Source organism: Electrona antarctica (genome assembly GCF_951216825.1).
Source record: "Electrona antarctica genome assembly, chromosome: 22".
NCBI classification, from domain to species: domain Eukaryota; kingdom Metazoa; phylum Chordata; class Actinopteri; order Myctophiformes; family Myctophidae; genus Electrona; species Electrona antarctica.
The window spans coordinates 4,904,930-4,926,450 of record NC_136805.1 but is presented as its reverse complement, the minus strand read 5'-3'; the positions used below and the strand labels follow the sequence as shown (position 1 = coordinate 4,926,450).

General features: G+C 42.1%; 2 protein-coding genes across 4 annotated transcripts in view; both read right to left on the bottom strand.

Moving 5' to 3' along the window:
• Positions 1-7,171, bottom strand: part of LOC306915944 (uncharacterized protein) — a 67,475-nt gene extending 60,304 nt beyond the window's left edge. Inside the window, exons 1-5 of one of the 3 annotated variants that reach the window (XM_079493616.1) lie at positions 6,908-7,171; positions 4,934-5,372; positions 4,325-4,726; positions 3,995-4,173; positions 814-2,395 (exon numbers count right to left, since the gene is read on the bottom strand). In XM_079493616.1, the coding sequence (XP_079349742.1) occupies positions 814-2,395; positions 3,995-4,173; positions 4,325-4,726; positions 4,934-5,372; positions 6,908-7,003 (2,698 nt within the window). In that variant the 5' untranslated portion in view covers positions 7,004-7,171. The remainder of the gene's footprint in view (positions 1-813; positions 2,396-3,994; positions 4,174-4,324; positions 4,727-4,933; positions 5,373-6,907) is intronic. The other 2 variants (XM_079493615.1, XM_079493617.1) reach the window with 2 other exon arrangements.
• A 1,517-nt stretch (positions 7,172-8,688) lies between these two features.
• LOC306915949 (uncharacterized protein) lies at positions 8,689-20,101 on the bottom strand. Its single transcript, XM_079493624.1, has 14 exons — positions 18,508-20,101; positions 17,191-17,426; positions 16,038-16,240; positions 15,022-15,292; positions 14,715-14,795; positions 14,463-14,621; positions 14,222-14,368; positions 12,240-12,539; positions 11,352-11,501; positions 10,982-11,222; positions 10,246-10,533; positions 9,439-9,666; positions 9,226-9,357; positions 8,689-9,083 (listed from the first exon to the last, which is right to left on the bottom strand). The coding sequence occupies exons 1-14, from the start codon at positions 19,103-19,105 to the stop codon at positions 8,734-8,736; spliced, it is 3,384 nt and encodes a 1,127-aa protein (XP_079349750.1). The 5' UTR covers positions 19,106-20,101; the 3' UTR covers positions 8,689-8,733.
• Between the last annotated feature and the right edge of the window lie 1,420 nt (positions 20,102-21,521).

Here is a 21,521-nt window from a genome sequence, read left to right as displayed (position 1 = left end):
GGTAAAAAAATGTTTTTTTTGCGGCTTTCGCCTTTATTTTATATTTTTTTATAGAGGGACAGACAGTCGGAGTAGGCTGACAGGAAATGGGGGCGAGAGATGGGGGAGTGACATGCAGTGAAGGCCCTCGGGATCGGGAGTCGAACCCGCGGCACAATGCCAGACTCGGACTACTGGCCAAGGTGCCTGGACCGCTGAGCCACGGCCCAGGCCAATGCATTTATTTTTGGCTGAATCACTGGTTTATATCCTGGCTCATGTGACTATCTAGTGGACAATTTAAAAAGGTTAACCTCTTAACAGTGTTAAGCCCTACATACTCGGTCGTACGTAAAATCGACACTCACAACGTTACAAGCTTGTCAATCTGCTATTTTGATATAATAATCATAATGACTCCAGTCCAGGGTTCATGTGATTAAGAAGACAGACCGAAGCAGCACACACATTGTTACTTGCAGAAAATAATCATCATCATCATCATATTAATTAATAAGAATAGTTAATACGGGATGCCCGCTGGCCTAGCGGTCCAGGTGCATGCCATATTATATTAGCCTTGCGTTGCGATACTAATAATACCACTGTGCTGCACTGCGTGGGATATTCGGGCATATGCATTAGGGGCAGATGAAGTCTGGCTGCGCCAGGCTAATGCCATATAGTCTCTGGTCTGACGCGTGTTAGAGTCCCGTTTATGACTACCTTTGATGTATGTCTCTCCCCATCACTTGTAACTATCAATAAAGGACTTTTAAAATAGTTAATACAATTTATTTTGTCTTTATTATTGTTATTGTTAATAATAATTACCTGAGTTTGTGTTTGTAGAATCATGATCCATCCTCATTTCTTTGCAAGGCGCTGGAGGCAGAGGGTCTTTTTTCACAGGAAAACCAATCCAGGTGCGCTTGTGGTGCCAGGTGCCTTTACTTCTTGTAGGCTTTGTTGGCTTTGTTTTTGAATATAACCACTTTTGGCACACATCTCCACATATAAACTCCTCGGGTGAAAGATGGGGCAACAGCATTTTTGCAGTCTTCAAATCAACAAACGCTGATATCCTTATTCTTTTTAAACCTTTATACGACTTTATGAGTTCTTTTTTGCAGAGACTGCAGCGTCGTACGGCCTCAGTAAAGGACCCCTCCGCGCCCTGTTCGGACGTACATGGCATTGGCATGTCGTTATACGGTGGAGAATCATTTAAAGTAAGTGGTACACTGTTAGTCCCTTCCACGTTCGGTTTAGAAGTAGATGCTGCCTCGACAGAAGCTCCCATGTTCGGCGTTGGTGGTTTCTTGACAGAACCTGCCATGTTCAGCATAGAAGCAGATGGTCCGACGGCGGTAACTCTGTTCATGTTTTGTTTTGTTACGTTGACAGAGTCTTCGTTCTGTTCAGAAGCAGCTACAGAAAGTACTCTTTTTGGAATGACAACGTAGCGTACGGGACCTTCTGTGTTCTGCGTAGATGTAGGTGCAGGAGGCAGCGCTGGAACACCACCACCACCCACAGTAACATTCGTCTTGACTCGTTTAGATGGAGGTGGTGTACTGTCGACGGAAGAAGAACCACTCCCGGCCCATGTGAGCTTTTTGAAGAGGCCTGAGCTGTAGAAGCCGCCTGACTTTGTCTTTGATTTGACCATCTTGACGCAGTCCATGCATATAAAGTTCGCTCTCCCAGAAAGATGAGGGAACAGTATTTTCTTCGTCTTCGCGTCGACGAGCGATGTTATGCTCACTTTGCAAAATGAGAATATCGCTTTGCAGTTGCTGCAGCGTTCCAGGTCAGAATTAGAACCCAAGTCCATCTTCTGCTTAGAAGTAGATGCTGAGCTGTTGACACAATCCTCCCCCATGTTCTTTTCTTTAGTAGATGGGATGTTATTGACACAATCCTCCTCCATGCTCCGTTCTTTAGTAGATGGGATGTTGTTGACACAATCCTCCTCCATGCTCCGTTCTTTAGTAGATGGGATGTTGTTTACACAATCCTTCCCCATGTTCTGTTCTTTAGTAGATGGGATGTTGTTGACACAATCCTCCTCCATGCTCCGTTCTTTAGTAAATGGGATGTTGTTGACACAATCCTTCTCCATGCTCCGTTCTTTAGTAGATGGGATGTTGTTGACACAATCCTCCTCCATGTTCCGTTCTTTAGTAGATGGGATGTTGTTGACACAATCCTCCTCCATGCTCCGTTCTTTAGTAGATGGGATGTTGTTTACACAATCCTTCCCCATGTTCTGTTCTTTAGTAGATGGGATGTTGTTGACACAATCCTCCTCCATGCTCCGTTCTTTAGTAGATGGGATGTTGTTGACACAATCCTTCTCCATGCTCCGTTCTTTAGTAGATGGGATGTTGTTGACACAATCCTCCTCCATGTTCTGTTCAGATAAGATAAGATAAGACCTTTATTGATTGATGATGATGATTTCACACGCATACCCTCTATAGCAACACTAGATTCATCCCATTATTTTAAAAAAATAGTGTTGCAAATTGTGGCTAATTGGAAAGCTGCAGTTGTCCTCTGTATAAGGAATATCAGGACTCAACTGTCACATGTACAGGACAGGTGGGTCACCCTAGTATTCTGTGCCATCTGTGTCCCGAGGACATAATCCAGCATATCTTGTGTAAAATAAGCAAAAAACAGTCATTCCAAAAAGCGTATCTTATACTATTAAAGGATTTATAGAAAAAACATATTTGTACCTCAGAGTGAAATAAATCCCTTTGATTTGAGTAGAGGTATGCTAAAATGCCATGTCCCCCATCATGTATATTCAGCTTCAGTTACAAATATATCTAATCAAATTCAAACTAAAACACAATTTGGAATTCTTATTATACAGAATAGCTCTAATGCGTCTCACCAAATGTTATTGTAAATAAATGCAAATACAATAAAATCTTGAAATCAATTTAGTTCCAGGGTGACTTTACTGTCCCCATTACGCGGATGCAAATCCACCTGTAAATGTCCCCTGGCTGTTTCTCTAGCCAAATTAATTCAGACACAAAAAGTATCACTGTTTAGCCTTTTTATCAATGTTTTAGGTTGCATTTCTGATGTGTTACACTTAAATATAGAGGAAATCAGAAATGGTTGATAAATATATTAAAATCTTACTCTGTGTTCACAATGTGATACCATATTCTTCATTACATAAGTAATGGCCATCTTTAGCATACATTGTCCTCCCTGTTATGTCCAACATTTGGCAAATTTGTTACAGTGTAAATGGATATTTATATAGAAATTTTGAATAATGCATTAAGCTGGACAATATGTTTTTTTCTGACAGCTGAACAGCACTCTTTCAGGAAAAAGAAATCCTGTAAAAAAATATATAAATTTTGTTTTGTAAAAGTTGAAATGGCACCGAATAGTATGAATGACCCAGGTACAGTATGGAACTAAGCACAGATTGATGTGCACACACCAGTGTTAATTTTGTTGACTAAGACTAAAGACTAAGTCGACTAAGGTTTTTCAGAAGACTAAATAGGACTAAGACTAAATGGTGTGTTATTCAAAAGACTAAGACTAAGACTAAATCAAAATATTGTGAAAAAATGAACACAAAAACAATTGCTATGGTATGGTGGGTCTCAAGTAGCATTGGACGTGAGTCTGTCTTTTGGTCCGTATACATCTACATTAACGTTTACATTTCAAATATAAAGTGCTTAGCCCATGGCCACAGATGTCACAATTATGTACGGTCTCTCAGAAGTACCCGTATCATTCGTATAGTTCCAAAAAAAAGGAATTCCAATCCGGTCGGTGGTCATTTTCTATACGTATGCTTTCAACTGCGCTCTGTGCTATCGGTCGGGAGGTGTATCGCACTCAGATACATTATAATGCTATGATGAAATTGCCACCGATCGGATTAAAATTAAGTGTTTCATGGAAAATTAATAACATTTAAGTTGAAAAAACAAGTAACAGTGAAAGAGCACACACAGAAGCATACCATAATAGATGTAGATGTTAGGTCCTTGTCACAATCCTCCATTTTCTGCTCAGAAGTAGATGCTGTGTTTTCCGAACCCTCCATGTTCTGCTCAGAAGTAGAGGCTGTGTTGTCAGAACCCTCCATGTTCTGCTCAGAAGTAGATGCTGTCATGTCGTTGGCAGAACCTTCCATGATCTCTGTAGCAGATGGAATTACAATTCAATTTATAACCCCAATCCACTAATCCAAGGTTCATGTGGTTAAGAAGACTAAAAGCACACACATTGTTACTGTAATCTGTTATTTCCTGGTAGAAAATGATCATCATCATATAAATAAGAATACTACCTGAGTTTGTGTTCGTAGAATCATGATCCATCCTCACTTTTTTCCGAGGCACTGGAGTCAGAGGGTTTTCTTTCACAGAAAAACCAATCCAGGTGCGCTTACGGGCCCCTTTAAGTCTTAGTCTTGTATACTTTAGCGTTGTTTGTGAACACAACCACTTTTGACACACATCTGCACATATATACTCCTCGGGTGAAAGATGGGGCAACAGTTTTTGTGCAGTCTTCAAATCAACATACATTGATATCCTTATTCTCGCAAAACCTTTACGCGCCTTTACGAGTTCTTTTTTGCAGAGACTGCAGCGTTGCACAGCCTCAGAACCGGAACCCTCTGTGCTCGGTTCGGACGTACATGGCATGGCGTTCTTGGGCACTGGAGATGGACCATCTGATGTGGACACTGGAAAGAAACATGAATGGCATTAAGTTATTAACTCATTAAGACCTACAGCCGGTAAAAATGTCTTCTAAAACTCTTTACGAAGACTAATTCAAAAAGCCCATAATTGTTACTTCAAACGGTTATTTCCTTGTAGAAAATAATCACACACACACACACACACACACACACACACACACACACACACACACATATATTATTAATAACCTGAGTTCGTGTTCGTAGAATCTTGATTTTTGAGAGGCACTGCAGGCAGAGGGGTTTTCTTCATAGAAAAACCAATCCAGGTGCGCTTATGGCCGTTATCTCTTGACATGCTTGTTGGCTTTGTTTGTGAATATACCCACTTGACGCACGGATCGAAACATATATACTCCTCTGGTGAAAGATGGGGCAACAGTACTTTCGCAGTCTTAAAATCGACCACCGTTGATATCTTCCTTCTTTGAGTTCTCGCCACACCTTTACTCCCCGGTACGAGTTCTTTTTTGCAGAGACTGCAGCGTCGCACGGCCTCAGAACCGGACCCCTCCGCGCTCGGTCCGGGTCCGGACGTACATGGCATGTCGTTGTTGGCAGAATCTTTCACGAACTTCCAATTGGTAGGTGTCAACGGGAGGCTGTTGACACAATCCTCCTCCATGTTCTGTTCAGATCAGATAAGATAAGAGTAAGACCTTTATTGAGCCCGCTGGGGAAATCCAGGTGCCGAAGACTGTACAGCAGTTAACAGACAGAGCGGGGGGGGGGGGTAATGGTACAGTAGATATACAGCATGATGGAGAGACGTCACAAAGGTGGAAAAAAATAAAATATATATGGACCCAGCTATTCCATTTGTGCACATTAGTTTTTGCTCAATTCCTCTAAACGAGACTATTGGGTGTGGTTCAGAGGACAAGCTTTAGTCCAGTCAATCTAAGGCTTAGATTGACTGGACTAAAGCTTGTCCTCTGAACCACACCCAATAGTCTCGTAGTCAGACTACGAGACTATTTTGGGCCACGCGCCTTTTTATCTTAGCTTCTAAGATAAAAAGGGGCGTGATCCAAAATAACTTCCAAGGTTTTTTATGATCCTTTAATAGGGTCATCCAAATAACATATTAAAAATGGATTATTATATACATTTTGGATCAGGGTAAATTCAGGGGTTGAACTTGAGTACCATTGAAAACCTATAAAAAGCAATAATTTCACATTTGAACTATGCTTGGTAGGCTATAGCATGTGACGTGTCAAACTAGGGGTTATTCTAGCCGCAATTTGCAACTCTAGATTTTTTTATAATGGGATGAATCTAGAGTTGCAATACCCTCCATTGACTCCCCACTCATCATTTTGCGTTTGCGATCTGCTTGTCTTAAACGACGTTAAACTCACCAACATTGCAGCTGTAGTCCAAGCTTGAATTATTCTCTTTCAATCTGCAAAGCTTGTTTTTCATGAAAATCCCCCGTAGACATGTTATGAGCTACTTTCTGTCAAGAAATTCTGTGCAAGTGATTCTTTTTCTAAGTGCTGGAGTTTGGAAGCGCTCGTCGTAAGTCACTGAACGTCCCTGCATGCATCTGTTTCGCATTTGCACATAATGCAGGAGGCAGCAGCGCGACCCCTTAATACAAACAAGCGCTTCCAAACTCCAACATTTCTTCTTCTTGACATAAAGTAGCTCATAACATGTCTACGGGGGATTTTCATGAAAAACAAGCTTTGCAGATTGAAAGAGAATAATTCAAGCTTGGACTACAGCTGCAATGTTGGTGAGTTTAACGTCGTTTAAGACAAGCAGATCGCAAACGCAAAATGATGAGTGGGGAGTCAATGGAGGGTATTGCAACTCTAGATTCATCCCATTATAAAAAAATCTAGAGTTGCAAATTGCGGCTAGGGTTATTCTAGCCATGGTCCATAGCCCCAATGCTAATTCTGCCCTGCAGGTAGAATTAGCATTAGGGCTATGGACCAGACTCTGGTCACCAGAGCTAGGGTGGGTCTAGGGTGATTCTGAACCCATTCCAAGCATTCGTTTTGCACGAAACAAAAAACGGCCATATACACATACAAATGTGATATGACCTCATCACATTTGTGAAGACGGATGTTACAATTATGTACGGTCTCTCTCAGAAGTATCCGATAAAAAAGTAACAGTGCCAGAGAACACACAGATCAAGCATACCATACTAGATGTAGATGCTATGGTGTCAGAAGACTCAGAACCCTCCATGTTCTGTTCAGAGGTAGATGCTATCATGTCGTTGGCAGAACCCTCCATGTTCTCTTTAGCAGATGGAATGTTAATATTGACACAGTCTGCACAGCATGTTTGCAGCTTTAGTTAGGAGGAGAAAACATTGTTTTTCTTCTAGAAGCAAACTAAACTTCAGCCGGGGTCCTGTTACCACGCGTCGCTTCTATATGACGTCAGGTTAAAAAAAAAAAAAAAAACAACCCAACCGACTAGCCCAAAATTTGAACTCTCGTAGATTATGTATTTATCGATTCTGACAGAAAATGTCAGAATCGATAAATACATCTACGAATTTTGGGCTACCAACCGACAACCAACTGAACAAAGGAATTACTGTCGGGCATACACCTTGTATCTCCGTATAACTTTTTTTTCGTAAATGAATGCCCTGTTGTGACATAAGAGTGAAGTGATCCCACAAAAGTAATAAAGCTCGCGTTGTGAGCTTGTATACAGACTATGTTCAGTTTGTTCACTATTTCATTTCAAAGCAAACTTTAAAAAGTAACGGTTTAGGCCAATTGGGTTTCTTTCCACCCGAAATGGAAGGAGCTAGGTCTCTTTTTAAAATGTAATCTAAGCCAAGCAAGCCCAAACTTTGTTGAAATGCATTATGCACCTTGTCAAATAAAAGGTTCAGTAAAATAAAAAGACAACGAATCCACAGGTCAGAGACCTCTAAACGCGACTTGTAGAATATTACAGCACCAAGAATTTTTAAGTCTTATTTTATCCACAAGATGGCGCCATGACCATGTAAAACAGAGCACCCTTTTAACAGGCCTGAAATCCCCGTTTATCAGTTTACATGTCCAACTCTATGATCTGTCCAATAGAGGAACATGACATTTACAATTTATGCATTTGTAAATGGCTAAATTGTACATTCTAATCTTGTCCAGGTAAGATAACTCACATTGGTCTGATTGAATACTTCATATTTAGCCTAATGTTTAAGAGGAAACCTGTTTCCTGTGCATTTTTTCTACAAAACTGATGGACAAAAGCCAAGTGGCGAGCATTAAAGAACAGAGCAGCAATGCTCACACATTCAGCCTCATTCATTAAATAATATGTTCTAGGGAGCATGAATTTGCTTGCCAAATGTCATGGCAATATGCACATTCAACTTTGAGATAGCGTGTATGTGCAAGTGTAAAGTTTGACTTTCCAAAAAGTGGTGCTTGAAGGAAAGGCCATGGGTGGCAAAAAAGGTGTAAAAGGTGGTGAACGGACAGAGAGGGACCGACATAGTCATCCATAAAGGTGCTAGTGGGGCTAAAACAATGTACGAGTCAAAATAGGGATGTCCCGATACTTTTTTCGCTTCCGATCCCGATACCTCAATTTCGTTTGTTTATAGCTATATCTCGTGTTGTGACTCCTCACTCAAATGTGCACTTGCAGTTTGGGCAACTCCAACGCAAACTCCACATGTCCCAACATTTTATTTACCTGCCATAGTGTCAACCCCTTAACCCTGTGTCGGGTGGTTAGACTGGCATATTCGCTGATACCCATATGACCCGATATGACAAAGGGCCGATCCGATACTTTTCCCGATACAGTATCGGGACATCTCTAAGTCAAATACACTCCATCTTACTCCAGCTTACTTTGTTGTCTTTTAATATGAAGCAAATTGAACGTACATTGTGCTATACAATTAAACTTGACTTTACATAATGAATACAATCCCCAACACAATGCGAGGTGAATAGTGGTGTTTATTTTCGTTAGTATTGGACGATATCTCATGATTGCGGGTCCATGTGCCGTGCGAGATTCCTCATCGTCGTCCCCATTACCTTGGGGTTTGGGATTTTCTGCTGGAAAGTAAACTTCTCAAAGCCCTGGTGTGCTCTCCCAGGAATGTACCTGAAGAGGTGGTCCCTCTTATACTCGGCCACAAACTTAGCAATGTCAGCTCGTCTTCTTCTCTTGTAGGCGTGCGACGAGGGCAGGGACGTTGTGAGGCCGCTGCCGTTTCCTGCTCCTGGCGAGACGAGCAGCCGATCTGCCTCACTTCCAAGTGCTCCTGCCATCATTCCACACTGCTTCATCATGTCATTGGTGTAGTGGTAGCTCACACGTGCCAAGGACTCTACAACAGAAGTACAGCTCAGTCACATCAGGGTCTGAACCTTCAGGGACCCTTGATGGTGTATTAATGAGAACTATCTCAAATGTGACTCTACAAATTACATAACTGACATTATTTAGCAAATATAAGTTCAGTAACATACCTTTGAATTCAGTATTCATGAACTCATTGACTAAGTCTAAGCTGATGTTGCCTCCAGGTTTTCCTTCAAGGTTTGCCACACGGTTCCACTTCAGGTCTTGTCTAATGTGCTCTGGGTAGAATCCTTCAATCCCTATTCAGACAAGATGGACCCCATTAATGTAATCGTTATTACAGTGACAGAATGCCCATAGCAACATTTTCTAAGTCCTACCGGTGAGCATTCGATGGCAGGTGGTGAAATCCTTGAGGTGTTTTCTAGCCCAGAACAGAACCATGTCCATTTTCCAGAAGTCTGTCATGGCTTCTCCATCACCCTCTCTGATAGCATCTCGTCTTGTCATGTTGTAAAGCCCCTCCCACACAAGAGCCTTCGTGTAGTTGAGCACATGGTCGTCTGTATCGGACGCAATGAAGCACATCTCTGAGCAGTACCATGTAGCTGTAAAAGGAACAGTATTAAGCACTTTGTAAAGCACATTATATTTCAAATGTACTCAGGAATATACGGTCACTGTCAGGCAGAAACCTTGTATATCCATATTTAAAAAGCATGCGTTTTCCCTACACTTCATGCCCTACTTCGTCGTACAAGAGTTTCAAGCAAAAGTAGTGAACTATACAAACTAACAACGTGAGCATGTAGACCTTCCATTTTCACAGTCTGATCATTTATGTTCCATTTCCTGAAAGGTAACCGATTTGGAGATTCAAGTTTTCTGCACAAATAGCGACGATATATCCGTTACACTTAACTGGTTAGCAGTTTAGTAGTGATGTCAATTAAAGTCTACAGAACTTTACTTGTGATCATTATCAAATAGTTTACTTCAGGTAATTCTAGTTTCAGTCTATTTTTAATTCATAAAGGTCAAGGCTCAAGTCCAGTCATAAAACCTTCAGGTCTGAAGTCACAGATGGTCGAGTCAAAATCAAGTTACAAGTCACATATTATTCTAGCCTAGGAGTCTAGGCGGACAACACTACAGGACATCAGAAAGAACAACAAGTCATTTCTTACACTCCTCAGAGTCAGCATTTTCTTGTTCTGACAGACTCAGACAGTCCTTGTGGTACCACTCATGTCTTCTGCACTGGTCCATGAGTGCACACTGTACCATCTGTCCCCCTCGTTGCTCTTTACAGTAACAGTATATGTAGGTGCCGTCTTCTTGACACTCTGGGCTGCAGAACCAATCCTGAGTGACGCTCGGATCGGTTGTCGTGTCCATCGGAGCACAACCTTCATGGAACCACACACCTCCACAAAGGTTGCTGCAGCACTGCACTAATGGTTCACCTGCTTTTTCTAGAGTGAAGTAGACACGGATTTAAGTTTGATATACAATGTACTGTCTGACATATATTCCACAGAATCACAAAGTACTATCTGACATATATTCCACAGAATCACAAAAAGTGTGCTGTTGATAGGTCCAGAATCAGATTTTGGACCAAGTGTCAAGATTTTCCATTTGCCTAATTATGTTCATGCATATCCCATGGACCTGCCTTGCAAAGACTTATGGTTCATGAGTGTTTTTTGAAACAATTCTCTCCCTCGTGACTCGTGACCTTCAGTGCAAAAGTGGTGGCAAGATGTTCGCACAATGGCTGCTTTGGGTTGAGACTTGAGAGTTGTTTATTTATTTCCTTTTCTCATGAAGGAGTTGTTTAATAATTATACTGTAAGTCTGTACTATCTGAAGCATCTAGATTAGATTTTCTTTATTTTTTATAACTTCTTCTTTGCCTACCTTCTCCACAGAAACAGGAATCACTCTTCTTTACTTCAGAGAGACTTGCAGTGGCAGCAGCAGCATTGATGTCTTCTTGAGGTGGTGGCATCCACACCAAGTCCACCAGTCTGTGTGCGAGTCCACTAAGCCACTCCATTTGGGCCTCAGCGTCTGTGGGGAAGTCTGACGGCTGCTGATCAACAGTGTCAAGGTTGCACTCGGTAGCAGCGTATAAAGTGATGTAAGCGGACGTCACAAACTTTGTAGGAAACAAACAAACAAAAACATTTGTCTTTGGTTCAGGTGATGTATTGCAGAACATGCATGGAAACATTATATGAATTGGAGGGAAATTAAAGCAATGCAATGCACACTTTCGGAATATTACCGTGATGAAATCCACATCCCAGACATGCTGGATTGTTTCCTTGACCTTCCCTTCAATACACAGGCCTCTCACTGCAAACACTGATTTGAGCTGGGACAGAGATCCTCGAGCCTCCAGACTCTTCTCACTGAATAGCATATTCGTAATGTCCTGTGGTTCAAGAGATGATAAATAATTGCCAAAACTAGACAACCTTATTTTTACACTCTATTGTTCTTCAGATTAATCCATTAAGACAATTGATCGTCCCTTCTGTGTCACCACTGCTGGCTCACCTGCCAGTGAGGAGCACCCACCGGGAGGACGTAGCACCTCTGACAGGCGCCGCCATAGCAGCCACTAGTACATCGACAAACATCACCCTCCCAGCCCGGCTTCCCACCCATGAACCAACTTCGTATTTGTATAAACACTCGGCCAAACTGTATGCACCGTGGTGGATTTGAACCCCTAAGCCAAATACCAATACCCCAAATCTCGGCCACTCACTCACTCGGTCACAAATTATGGTGAATTTGGTGACCTGCCGAAATATGTGACCATCTTGTGAACTTCACACAACTTACATGGAAGTCTTTAAATGCGTGGACTAAATACCGCATACGTTGAACTCTGCTAATGAACAAACTGCAATGATTTATGTTCGGACACTGACATTATGCGATTGTCTACACGATTGTGACATATTTCAGCAGGTCACCAATTTCATCGTAACACCACCATGCTGGAGTGACCAAGTGTGAGTGGCCGAGATTTTGTGTATTGGAATTTGGCTCTAGACTCACCCCTAAACCACCTGAGGGCCCTCATTATTATTAGATAAGTTATGCGATAGTTAATTAATTTCATTCGTACATTTATACAACTCAAGCACTTATAGTTTGTCACCTGGTAACACAGGGATTCCTTGTGATATTCTGGCGGCGCGTCCACAAGACCTTCAAATCGCCGTCGAGCTGTTGATCGACTGGGCGGCGCGTCCACAAGCCCTTCAAATATCTGTCGAGCTGTTGATTGACTGGGCTCCTCCGTCGTGTCGACGTTTAGGCCGTCTGAACAGCACAACACTTGGTGGGGTTTCCCCTTGTGACGATTATATAAAGTTGGAACATATTCAATAAGGCTGCCCATTATCTCACTATCTCCTTCCGTTGTGCTCGGGTCCACAGGGACTGCCCCAAGATTGACCTGTAAGAAATAAACAAAACACCCATTAGAGAATAGGCACAGTTCACTATCTGTCTGTCATCAGTACATCCCTATGTTCCCCAGGTTCTATGTTCCCCATGTCAGTACATCCCTATGTTCCCCAGGTTCTATGTTCCCCATGTCAGTACATCCCTATGTTCCCCAGGTTCTATGTTCCCCATGTCAGTACATCCCTATGTTCCCCAGGTTCTATGTTCCCCATGTCAGTACATCCCTATGTTCCCCAGGTTCTATGTTCCCCATGTCAGTACATCCCTATGTTCCCCAGGTTCTATGTTCCCGATGTCAGTACATCCCTATGTTCCCCAGGTTCTATGTTCCCCATGTCAGTACATCCCTATGTTCCCCAGGTTCTATGTTCCCCATGTCAGTACATCCCTATGTTCCCCATGTCAGTACATCCCTATGTTCCCCATGTCAGTACATCCCTATGTTCCCCATGTCAGTACATCCCTATGTTCCCCAGGTTCTATGTTCCCCATGTCAGTACATCCCTATGTTCCCCAGGTTCTATGTTCCCCATGTCAGTACATCCCTATGTTCCCCAGGTTCTATGTTCCCCATGTCAGTACATCCCTATGTTCCCCAGGTTCTATGTTCCCCATTTCAGTACATCCCTATGTTCTCCAGGTTCTATGTTCCCCATGTCAGTACATCCCTATGTTCCCCAGGTTCTATGTTCCCCATGTCAGTACATCCCTATGTTCCCCAGGTTCTATGTTCCCCATGTCAGTACATCCCTATGTTCCCCAGGTTCTATGTTCCCCATGTCAGTACATCCCTATGTTCCCCAGGTTCTATGTTCCCCATTTCAGTACATCCCTATGTTCTCCAGGTTCTATGTTCCCCATGTCAGTACATCCCTATGTTCCCCAGGTTCTATGTTCCCCATGTCAGTACATCCCTATGTTCCCCAGGTTCTATGTTCCCCATGTCAGTACATCCCTATGTTCCCCAGGTTCTATGTTCCCCATGTCAGTACATCCCTATGTTCACCAGGTTCTATGTTCCCCATGTCAGTACATCCCTATGTTCCCCAGGTTCTATGTTCCCCATGTCAGTACATCCCTATGTTCCCCAGGTTCTATGTTCCCCATGTCAGTACATCCCTATGTTCCCCAGGTTCTATGTTCCCCATGTCAGTACATCCCTATGTTCCCCAGGTTCTATGTTCCCCATGTCAGTACATCCCTATGTTCCCCAGGTTCTATGTTCCCCATGTCAGTACATCCCTATGTTCCCCAGGTTCTATGTTCCCCGCTTACGTTAGGGTTAGTGAGTGTAAGTGGGTTTTAAGCGGGGAACATCTGTGAGTCTTTTTGATACAGAGACAGTCATGGCGGCAATACTAACTAAAATGAGTTAATAGCACAGGAAGACTATTCACATACTAACTAGAGCTTGTCTGAAATAAATGTCAGAACTGAAATCGACATATGAAATTCATGCTTAAACATGTAGCTAGGTATAATGTTAGAGAAGAGTGTTTTCGGCAAGACATTAATTACTCTATAAGACAATATCTCTACAACTGGTGGGTCAAAACCAATGTCAATTTAAAGCCATGATTCCCTGTTTTCAGAAACGGTCACCTAGAGAAATACAGGTTGGATTTCCATGGGATTTGAACTGCGTTAGTTAATGAGTGATTGTCGACTTACAACGTTGCTCTTCTCCTTCATCTGCTCGGAGTATAAGTGGGGAATGTGCCATACAACCTTGCTTCTCAATCCTTCCAGGGCTGTGAGATTGTCAACAATTATGCGCATCACAATTGTCTTCATGCGCTGCCGCAGTGCCTCATATGTCTAACATGAAAAAAAAGAAAATATCATTTATTTTCATGACAGCAAGCTTATGGTCAGCCTGGCCAGGTGTATGTTTTCTTTAAAGGATGTGTACCTGTTTGGATGGCAGGATGCTGTCTGGTGACACCTCAACTGCCTTTTTCTGAGGCCCCTGTAGATAGCCGAAAGGTATGCGGTTTCTATGGGCAAAGCGAAATGCCCAAATCGTGGGCTTGTTTCCTCCTAGACGTTCATGCTTGGCATGGGATGTTATCTGTTATGGGAAGATATGAGGTTTGATTGCTAGGGAAGAATTCAAACAATATGGTAATAATAAACCAATATGACGTGAAAGTTAAAGTACTACCTTGACTCGGTCCCAAGTGAGAGAGTAAGCCAAACGAGTAGGAAGTACTTGTTTGGCTAGAGTTCTCTTTCTTATATCGTTCTAAACATAAAGAAATGAATGGACAGGTGTTTAATGAAAACAATTATTCAATTTTAATCGTGTGTGTGTGTGTGTGTGTGTGTGTGTGTGGTGTGTGTGTGTGTGTGTGTGTGTGTTTGCATAAGCAGCGGCTCATTAGTACGTTTTATATTGTTACAAATTTCTCTTATTTAATTTTTTTACAATATGTATTCGTTTGACATCCTATTGGTCTCCTCTCACTCACCTCTACCTGTCCTTTCCACAGCTTGACCTCTTTATCGTGGTCATCTTGAAGTCGGTCTATGTGTTTCCTGGAAATGTTTCTGCACTGGGAGACTCCAAGGCTATTCATGATCCTGAACACCTTTTGTGAACAACCTTCCCTCCACATCTCAACACCAATGACAGACTGGACAAAATATGTATTTTTGCAGCTCCTGGTGAACAGAGCGATAGACACGGTCATTCCAATCCTCTTATCCACCAGCTGTTGAGCTTCCTCTTCAGTCATTATCCTACACGCCAACACAAAATAAATACATAGTTAGCTTCATATGTTGCTTTTCATACCGGTGATTATTAGAAAGACATCAGTCTCAAAAGTTAGTGCCATGTTCTTTTAAACAGTACCGACATGGTTATTACCAGCACGTTTGTTTTAGAGTATATACAGTGTGATACAGTGCTGTCACTCACCCAATCACAATGCAAAGGTTGGACTGTGGTATGATAACTAGAATTATAGATTTCTGGGGGACTTTCTTAACCTTTTCCATGTTCATAACTTGAAGCAGTTCACTCCAAGGCCAAGGCAGCAGGGTTGTGTGTTTTTTTTTTATTTGCCCAAGTATTCAGCTCTACAAGTTTAAGTCTGACAAAGGTGAAAACGGTGTTCAGTTTGGAATGTAATAAATATGTACGTTTGGAATAAAGTTGGAGCATCTTTAAGTGACTTCATTGAGAGCTCTTCATTCGATACAAAATACACAAATCATCATGTCATTAAGAGGGTTACACACCTCCATCCTTCTTTTTTTAACCCAATAAAAAATAGAATTTACTCAATTAATTTTACAACTACATTTTGTATTCGATTGCATTGCTACTTCTTATTTTCAGTGTTTGGGCTTCCCATTGTTTATACTGATCATCAGTGTCAGCATCACTGATTGCACCTTAAATGTGAAACTACTGTATATAGGTAAAATGTATATACAAATCTAAATATCTAATAAATTAATCATTAAGAAAGTTACACACCTGTGCTCTTTTCTACCAGTTTGAACTTGATGTTGTCCTGTGATTGCCTGTGCCTGTGGGAACATCGACCGCAGGCACTGAACAGTGAGAGGTGCCTTTTCCTCGACCCACGCATTCGTCTCCTTCCAAGAAAACGAGGACAGGTTTTCAGGAGTGAGTTGCTTCTTAAAAGGTCCCTCCTTTTCTCTGGACAACTTATTAAGCTGTAAACAATATTAAAAAGAAAACATCAATATATTCACACAGCTTTCTTTTAAGATAATGACATCATTTCAATGTTAAGATTCATATTTTGGGGCCCACTATCTACAGGATTTAACAGGGATAGGGATTTTTACCCAATTTCCAGGCCTATAGCAATCATATGGTGCAAAATAATTGATAGCACACTGGTGTGCTATCAATTATTTATTTGTAATGCCCCAAGACAGACTCGTACAGAAGCGAACACTGTATCATGGTGCATGTGTTGTAGGTTGTATGGTTGCATAATCATAATTGTTTCCATGTTGACAAAGTTTCATATATTTTCAAACAAAAAAAGTTGAAATAGCAGATTTACGAGCTCAGAAGGCATTGTTAGTTTGTAGACGGGCTATTTAACCCATTTTGGGTGAGACCCCTTTTGGTATTGAAAAATAGCAGATCTACAAGCACCACTCGGTGGCGCGCTACAAGCTTGTAGGTCTGCTATTTTTGAAAAATCGAAGAACCACTGACATAGAAACGTAGCTTTTTCAGAAAACTGTCAGGATGACATTTTTAGAATCTGATGTCAGGTCAAAATGGGTTAAACTGTTCATGTTTTGGTCACAAAACCGTAGGACAAAAGATTGAGATTGTTGTATGGTTGCATAATCATCAAAATTGTTTCCATGTTGCCAACATTTTATATATTTTCAAACATCAGCATGATCCTTATTTTACCAGAGGTGGCCAGGCCAAAAAATTAATTTCCTCAAAAAACAATTACATGGCCATTAGTTTAAAGGTGATATCTAACCTGTGCAACTTCAAAGCTTAAAAGGCAAACAGAAACCGGATTTGTCTTCATATGTTCAATGCCAAGAAAGAACACAATTAAATCGTTAATCACTAATATTTGTATGACAATTAATCGTCAACTAAAATGTCGTGATGGTGACAACCCTACCTCTTTGCGTATGATTTCTTGGAGCACTTTGTTGAAAGCAGCAGGACCAGATGGCAGTTCCAGCAGTAGTCTTAATGCAGCAACAGTTCTGCGATGTCTTATAGCTGCAATCACTCGGCTGATTGTTCCCACCTTCTTGGGAGCTGGAGATGGTGCTGTTGATGGTGCTGGAGATGCAGATGGCGCTGGAGCTGCAGATGGAGCTGGAGCCGCAGATGGACCATCCGATGTGGACACTGGACAGACAACATGAATGGCGTTAACCTATTAGGACCGGAGGCCGGTTCTAAAAATTACTTCAGTTTTCTGAACAATGTATGTTCGTTGCCATCGTTGCTCAAACTGGCAGGAACCCCAAAATGATATGAAATTTGGCCACAGACCGCCATCTCCAAATATTTTGTTCCAGGGAGGGACCCCCATGTTCGGGAGTGGGTTCAACTCCCACCCCCAAACTTTCCTGCGTGTCAACCCCCTACCCCCCCATTTCCTGTTAGATTACTGTATCTATCTATCTATCAATAAAGGCAGAACGCCCCCTGTGAGCTTGTATATCCGCTATTTTCACTATTTCATTTAAAAACAAACTTAATAAATATAAAAGTAAGGTTTCTTTCCACCCGACCTATAGGTCTCGTTCTAAGGCTTAGAACGAGGCTTATAATCTAAGCCAAGCACTGGGAGGCAAGTTGGAGGCTTGGAGCCCAACGTTTTTTTAAATGCATTATTATGCAAAGAAAGTACAAATAAAAGAAGACTAGTCAAAGTTAAGAATCACCAGGTCAGAGACCTCTCAATTAACCACCACTAATAGAAGAGTTACGATATTGAGGGGGCAGAACCCGAGCGCTCGAGCTCTGTTCATGCAGCCTGAACTGACTGAGCCAAGCTAGAGTTGGAAATACATTGTTTTCAACGAGGGTGGCGCAAACAAGAGCTATTTTAAGCATGTGTGCAACATGACAACTGTTTTAAAGTATTGTACAGTAACAACTTAAGTCTCTTTAATGTTTATGATGTACGATTACTACAAAACAATTTAAAATAAAAAGGGATTTAAGATCATTAAAGCTGGGCTGTTGCCTGAGTCCAATGCATTTCTGCCTACTTCCGGTCCAGGACTTGGCCCAGTTGGTTGTCCCCACACTCAATGCGTAGTCCATGTAGGAGAGCCACCATTGGACTGGCCCCATGAAGTGAACGCAGTTTGCGTAACTCTGTCTATATCTAAGGCTCTGCCCCCCAACAGACTGACTGACCAAAGACATAATGTATATATATATATATATATCTATATAATGAATAATTATTAATAACCTGAGTTTGCCGTTGTATAATCATGATCCATCATCATGTTTTTACAAGACGCTGGAGGCAGAGGGCATTTTTCCACAGAAAAACCGATCCAGGTGCGCTTCCGTTCATGTTTTGACAGGCTTAGTGGCTTTGTTTTTGAATGTACCCACTTTTCGCACGGATCTCTACATATAAACTCCTCTGGTGAAAGATGGGGCAACAGTATTTTCGCAGTCTTCAAATCAACCATCGCTGATATCCTTGTTCCAGCAGAACCATGTTTCACCGGTTTGAGTTCTTTTTTGCAGAGACTGCAGCGTCGCACGGCCTCAGAACAGGACCCCTCTGCGCTCTGTTCGGACGTACATGGCATTGAAGTGGCAGGATCTTTCACGTTCCAATTGGTAGGTAGCACAGGAGGCAGCCTGGGAACGACAACATGAACATACTGTGGAGAATCATTAAAAGTAAGTGGTGCACTGACAGTCCCTTCCATGCTCGGTTTAGAAGTAGATGCTGCCTCGACAGAAGCTCCCATGTTCTGCGTTGGTGGTTTCTTGACAGAACCTGCCATGTTCAGCATAGAAGCAGATGGTCCGACGGCGGTAACTCTGTTCATGTTCGGTTTACAGGGTTTCACAGAAAAACCGATCCAGGTGCGCTTGCATTTATAGGCGTATGACTGGCGTATTGGCTTTGTTTTTTAATGCAACCACGTTGCGCACGGATCTTTACATATAAACCCCTTCGGTGAAAGATGGGGCAACAGTATTCGCGCAGTCTTCAAATCAACCATCGTTGATATCCTTATTCTCACAAAACTTTCTTTTTTGCAGAGACTGCAGCATCGCACTGCCTGTTTGGACGTCCATGGCATTGGCATGTCGTCATACTGTGGAAAATCATTAAAGGTAAGAGGTACACCGTTAGTCCCTTCCACGTTCGGCTTAGAGGTAGAAGCTGCCTCGACAGAAGCTAGATCAGATGGAGGTGGTGTAGTGGTCAGGTCAGAACCAGAATAACCCATCTTCTGCTCAGAAGCAGACGCTGAGCCGTTGACACAATCCTCCATGTTCTGTTCTGAAGTAGATGGGATGTTGTTGCCACAATCCTCCTCCATGTTCTGTTCAGAAAAACCGATCCACGTACGCTTCCCATTCGTTTTTGACGGGATTAGTGGCTTTGTTTTTGAAGTTACCCACTTTTGGCACGGATCTCTACATATAAACTCCTCCGGTGAAAGATGGGGAAACAGTATTTGCGCAGTCTTCAAATCAACCATCGCTGATATCCTTGTTCTCCCTAAGCCTTTGTGCACCTTTTTGAGTGCTTTTTTGCAGAGACTGCAGCGTAGCACTGTCTTAGAAAAGGACCCCTTTGCGCTCTGGTCGGACATACGTGGCATTGGCATGTCGTTATACTGTGGAGAATCATTAAAGGTAAGTGGTACACCGTTAGTCCCTTCCACGTTCGGCTTAGAAGTAGATGCTGCCTCGACAGAAGCTAGAGCAGATGGAGGTGGTGTAGTGGTCAGTTCAGAACCAGAATAACACAAGTCCATCTTCTGCTCAGAAGCAGACGCTGAGCTGTTGACACAATCCTCCTCCATGATCTGTACAGATAAGATAAAATAAGACCTTTATTGATCCCGCTGGGGAAATCCAGACACCAAAGACAGTTAAACAGCAGTTAAAAACAGATTATAAAGTGGGTGGGTGAGAGGGGGGGGGGGGGGGGGAGATACAGCATGATGGAGAGACATCACAGTCAAGGGTTACACCGTACGTTACACCATCAGTAAGGTATATTTAAATAAATTAAAAATCACACCCGTGTGAACTGAGTGGTGTAAGGTTTTATATAGCATGATCAGCTGTGGTCTGACGTAATGTCTGACGTTAAAGATCTTTGGCTAGGTAGACTCGTCTTCTGATGTGATGATTTGTGACCATGAAGTTGATTCAGCTGGAGTTTTTGTCTGATGTGAGGTATTATATAAGGCAAGGTATTATATAGCCTGATCAGCTCTGATCTGACGTAATGAAATCACACCTGGATGTGATTTCACAACTGGCTTTTTTTGTGCAGAGAAAATGAGCATGGTTGCTACGGTCATCCAGTTCACCCGGGTGTGATTTAATTACGTCAGAAATTATTTTGAACATAGCAACCATGCTCATTTTTTTCTGCACACAAAAGCCAGTTGTAGGAGTGGTTTACACCACTCAAAAAAAAAATATATATATATATATATATATATATATATAAGCCATATAAATATATATGGACCTACAGTAGCTATTCTTTTTGTGCACATTCGTTTTTGCTTAATTCCTGTAATACTATAAAAGTGACTATTGAGTCTTGTTCCAGAGGACAAGCTTTCCGTATTCTACATCAGTGGTTCCCAAAGTGGGGTCCGGGGACCCCCAGGGGTACCTGAGGGAGTTCCAGGGGGTCCCCAGCTAAATGATAGTTTGGAACCAAATGGACCCTTATGGGTCTGTAACTCAGAGAGTGTACAAATGGACCCGTTAGGGTCCATTTCTACACTCCATTTCTACACTCCATTTCTACATGTTAAAATAACATTAATTTTACAAAATAAATTGGGGGTCCCAGAGATAGAAATGCCATTAAAAACAGGGAATGTAGACTAATGCATGTCAAACTGGAGGGGTCCTTGAAATGAAAATGGTTGAGAATCACTGCTAGAGCCGTACAAATCTTCTCTTATGGGGGTCCCTGGCATATATTTTCAAATGGGGGTCTGCGGGGCTAATTAGTGTCTATTTGGGGGTCCTTGATGTGAAAAAGTTTGGGAACCACTGTTCAACATCACTGATGCACTGTAGTGCAATTTTGGCAATACACCCACACATGATATACCCACACAATTTGGAAAGCTGTGGTTGTCCTCTCTCTTCATGTATACTATACTAGCCCCATATGTGCCCTCTCCCTACACTCATTCTCGGAGCTACAGAATGAGCGTAGGGAGAGGGCACATATGGGGCTAATACTATACAAGCAGT

What these genes read in the sequence shown, in the direction of transcription:
- LOC306915949 (XM_079493624.1), bottom strand. Translation starts at nt 19,105, where the DNA reads ATGAACAGAGTTACCGCCGTCGGACCATCTGCTTCTATGCTGAACATG. An exon ending in GCATCCTGCCATCCAAACAG is followed by an intron (nt 14,369 to 14,462) that starts GTACACATCCTT and finishes TTTTCATGTTAG; the next exon opens with ACATATGAGGCACTGCGGCA. An exon ending in CTGCCATCGAATGCTCACCG is followed by an intron (nt 9,358 to 9,438) that starts GTAGGACTTAGA and finishes TTGTCTGAATAG; the next exon opens with GGATTGAAGGATTCTACCCA.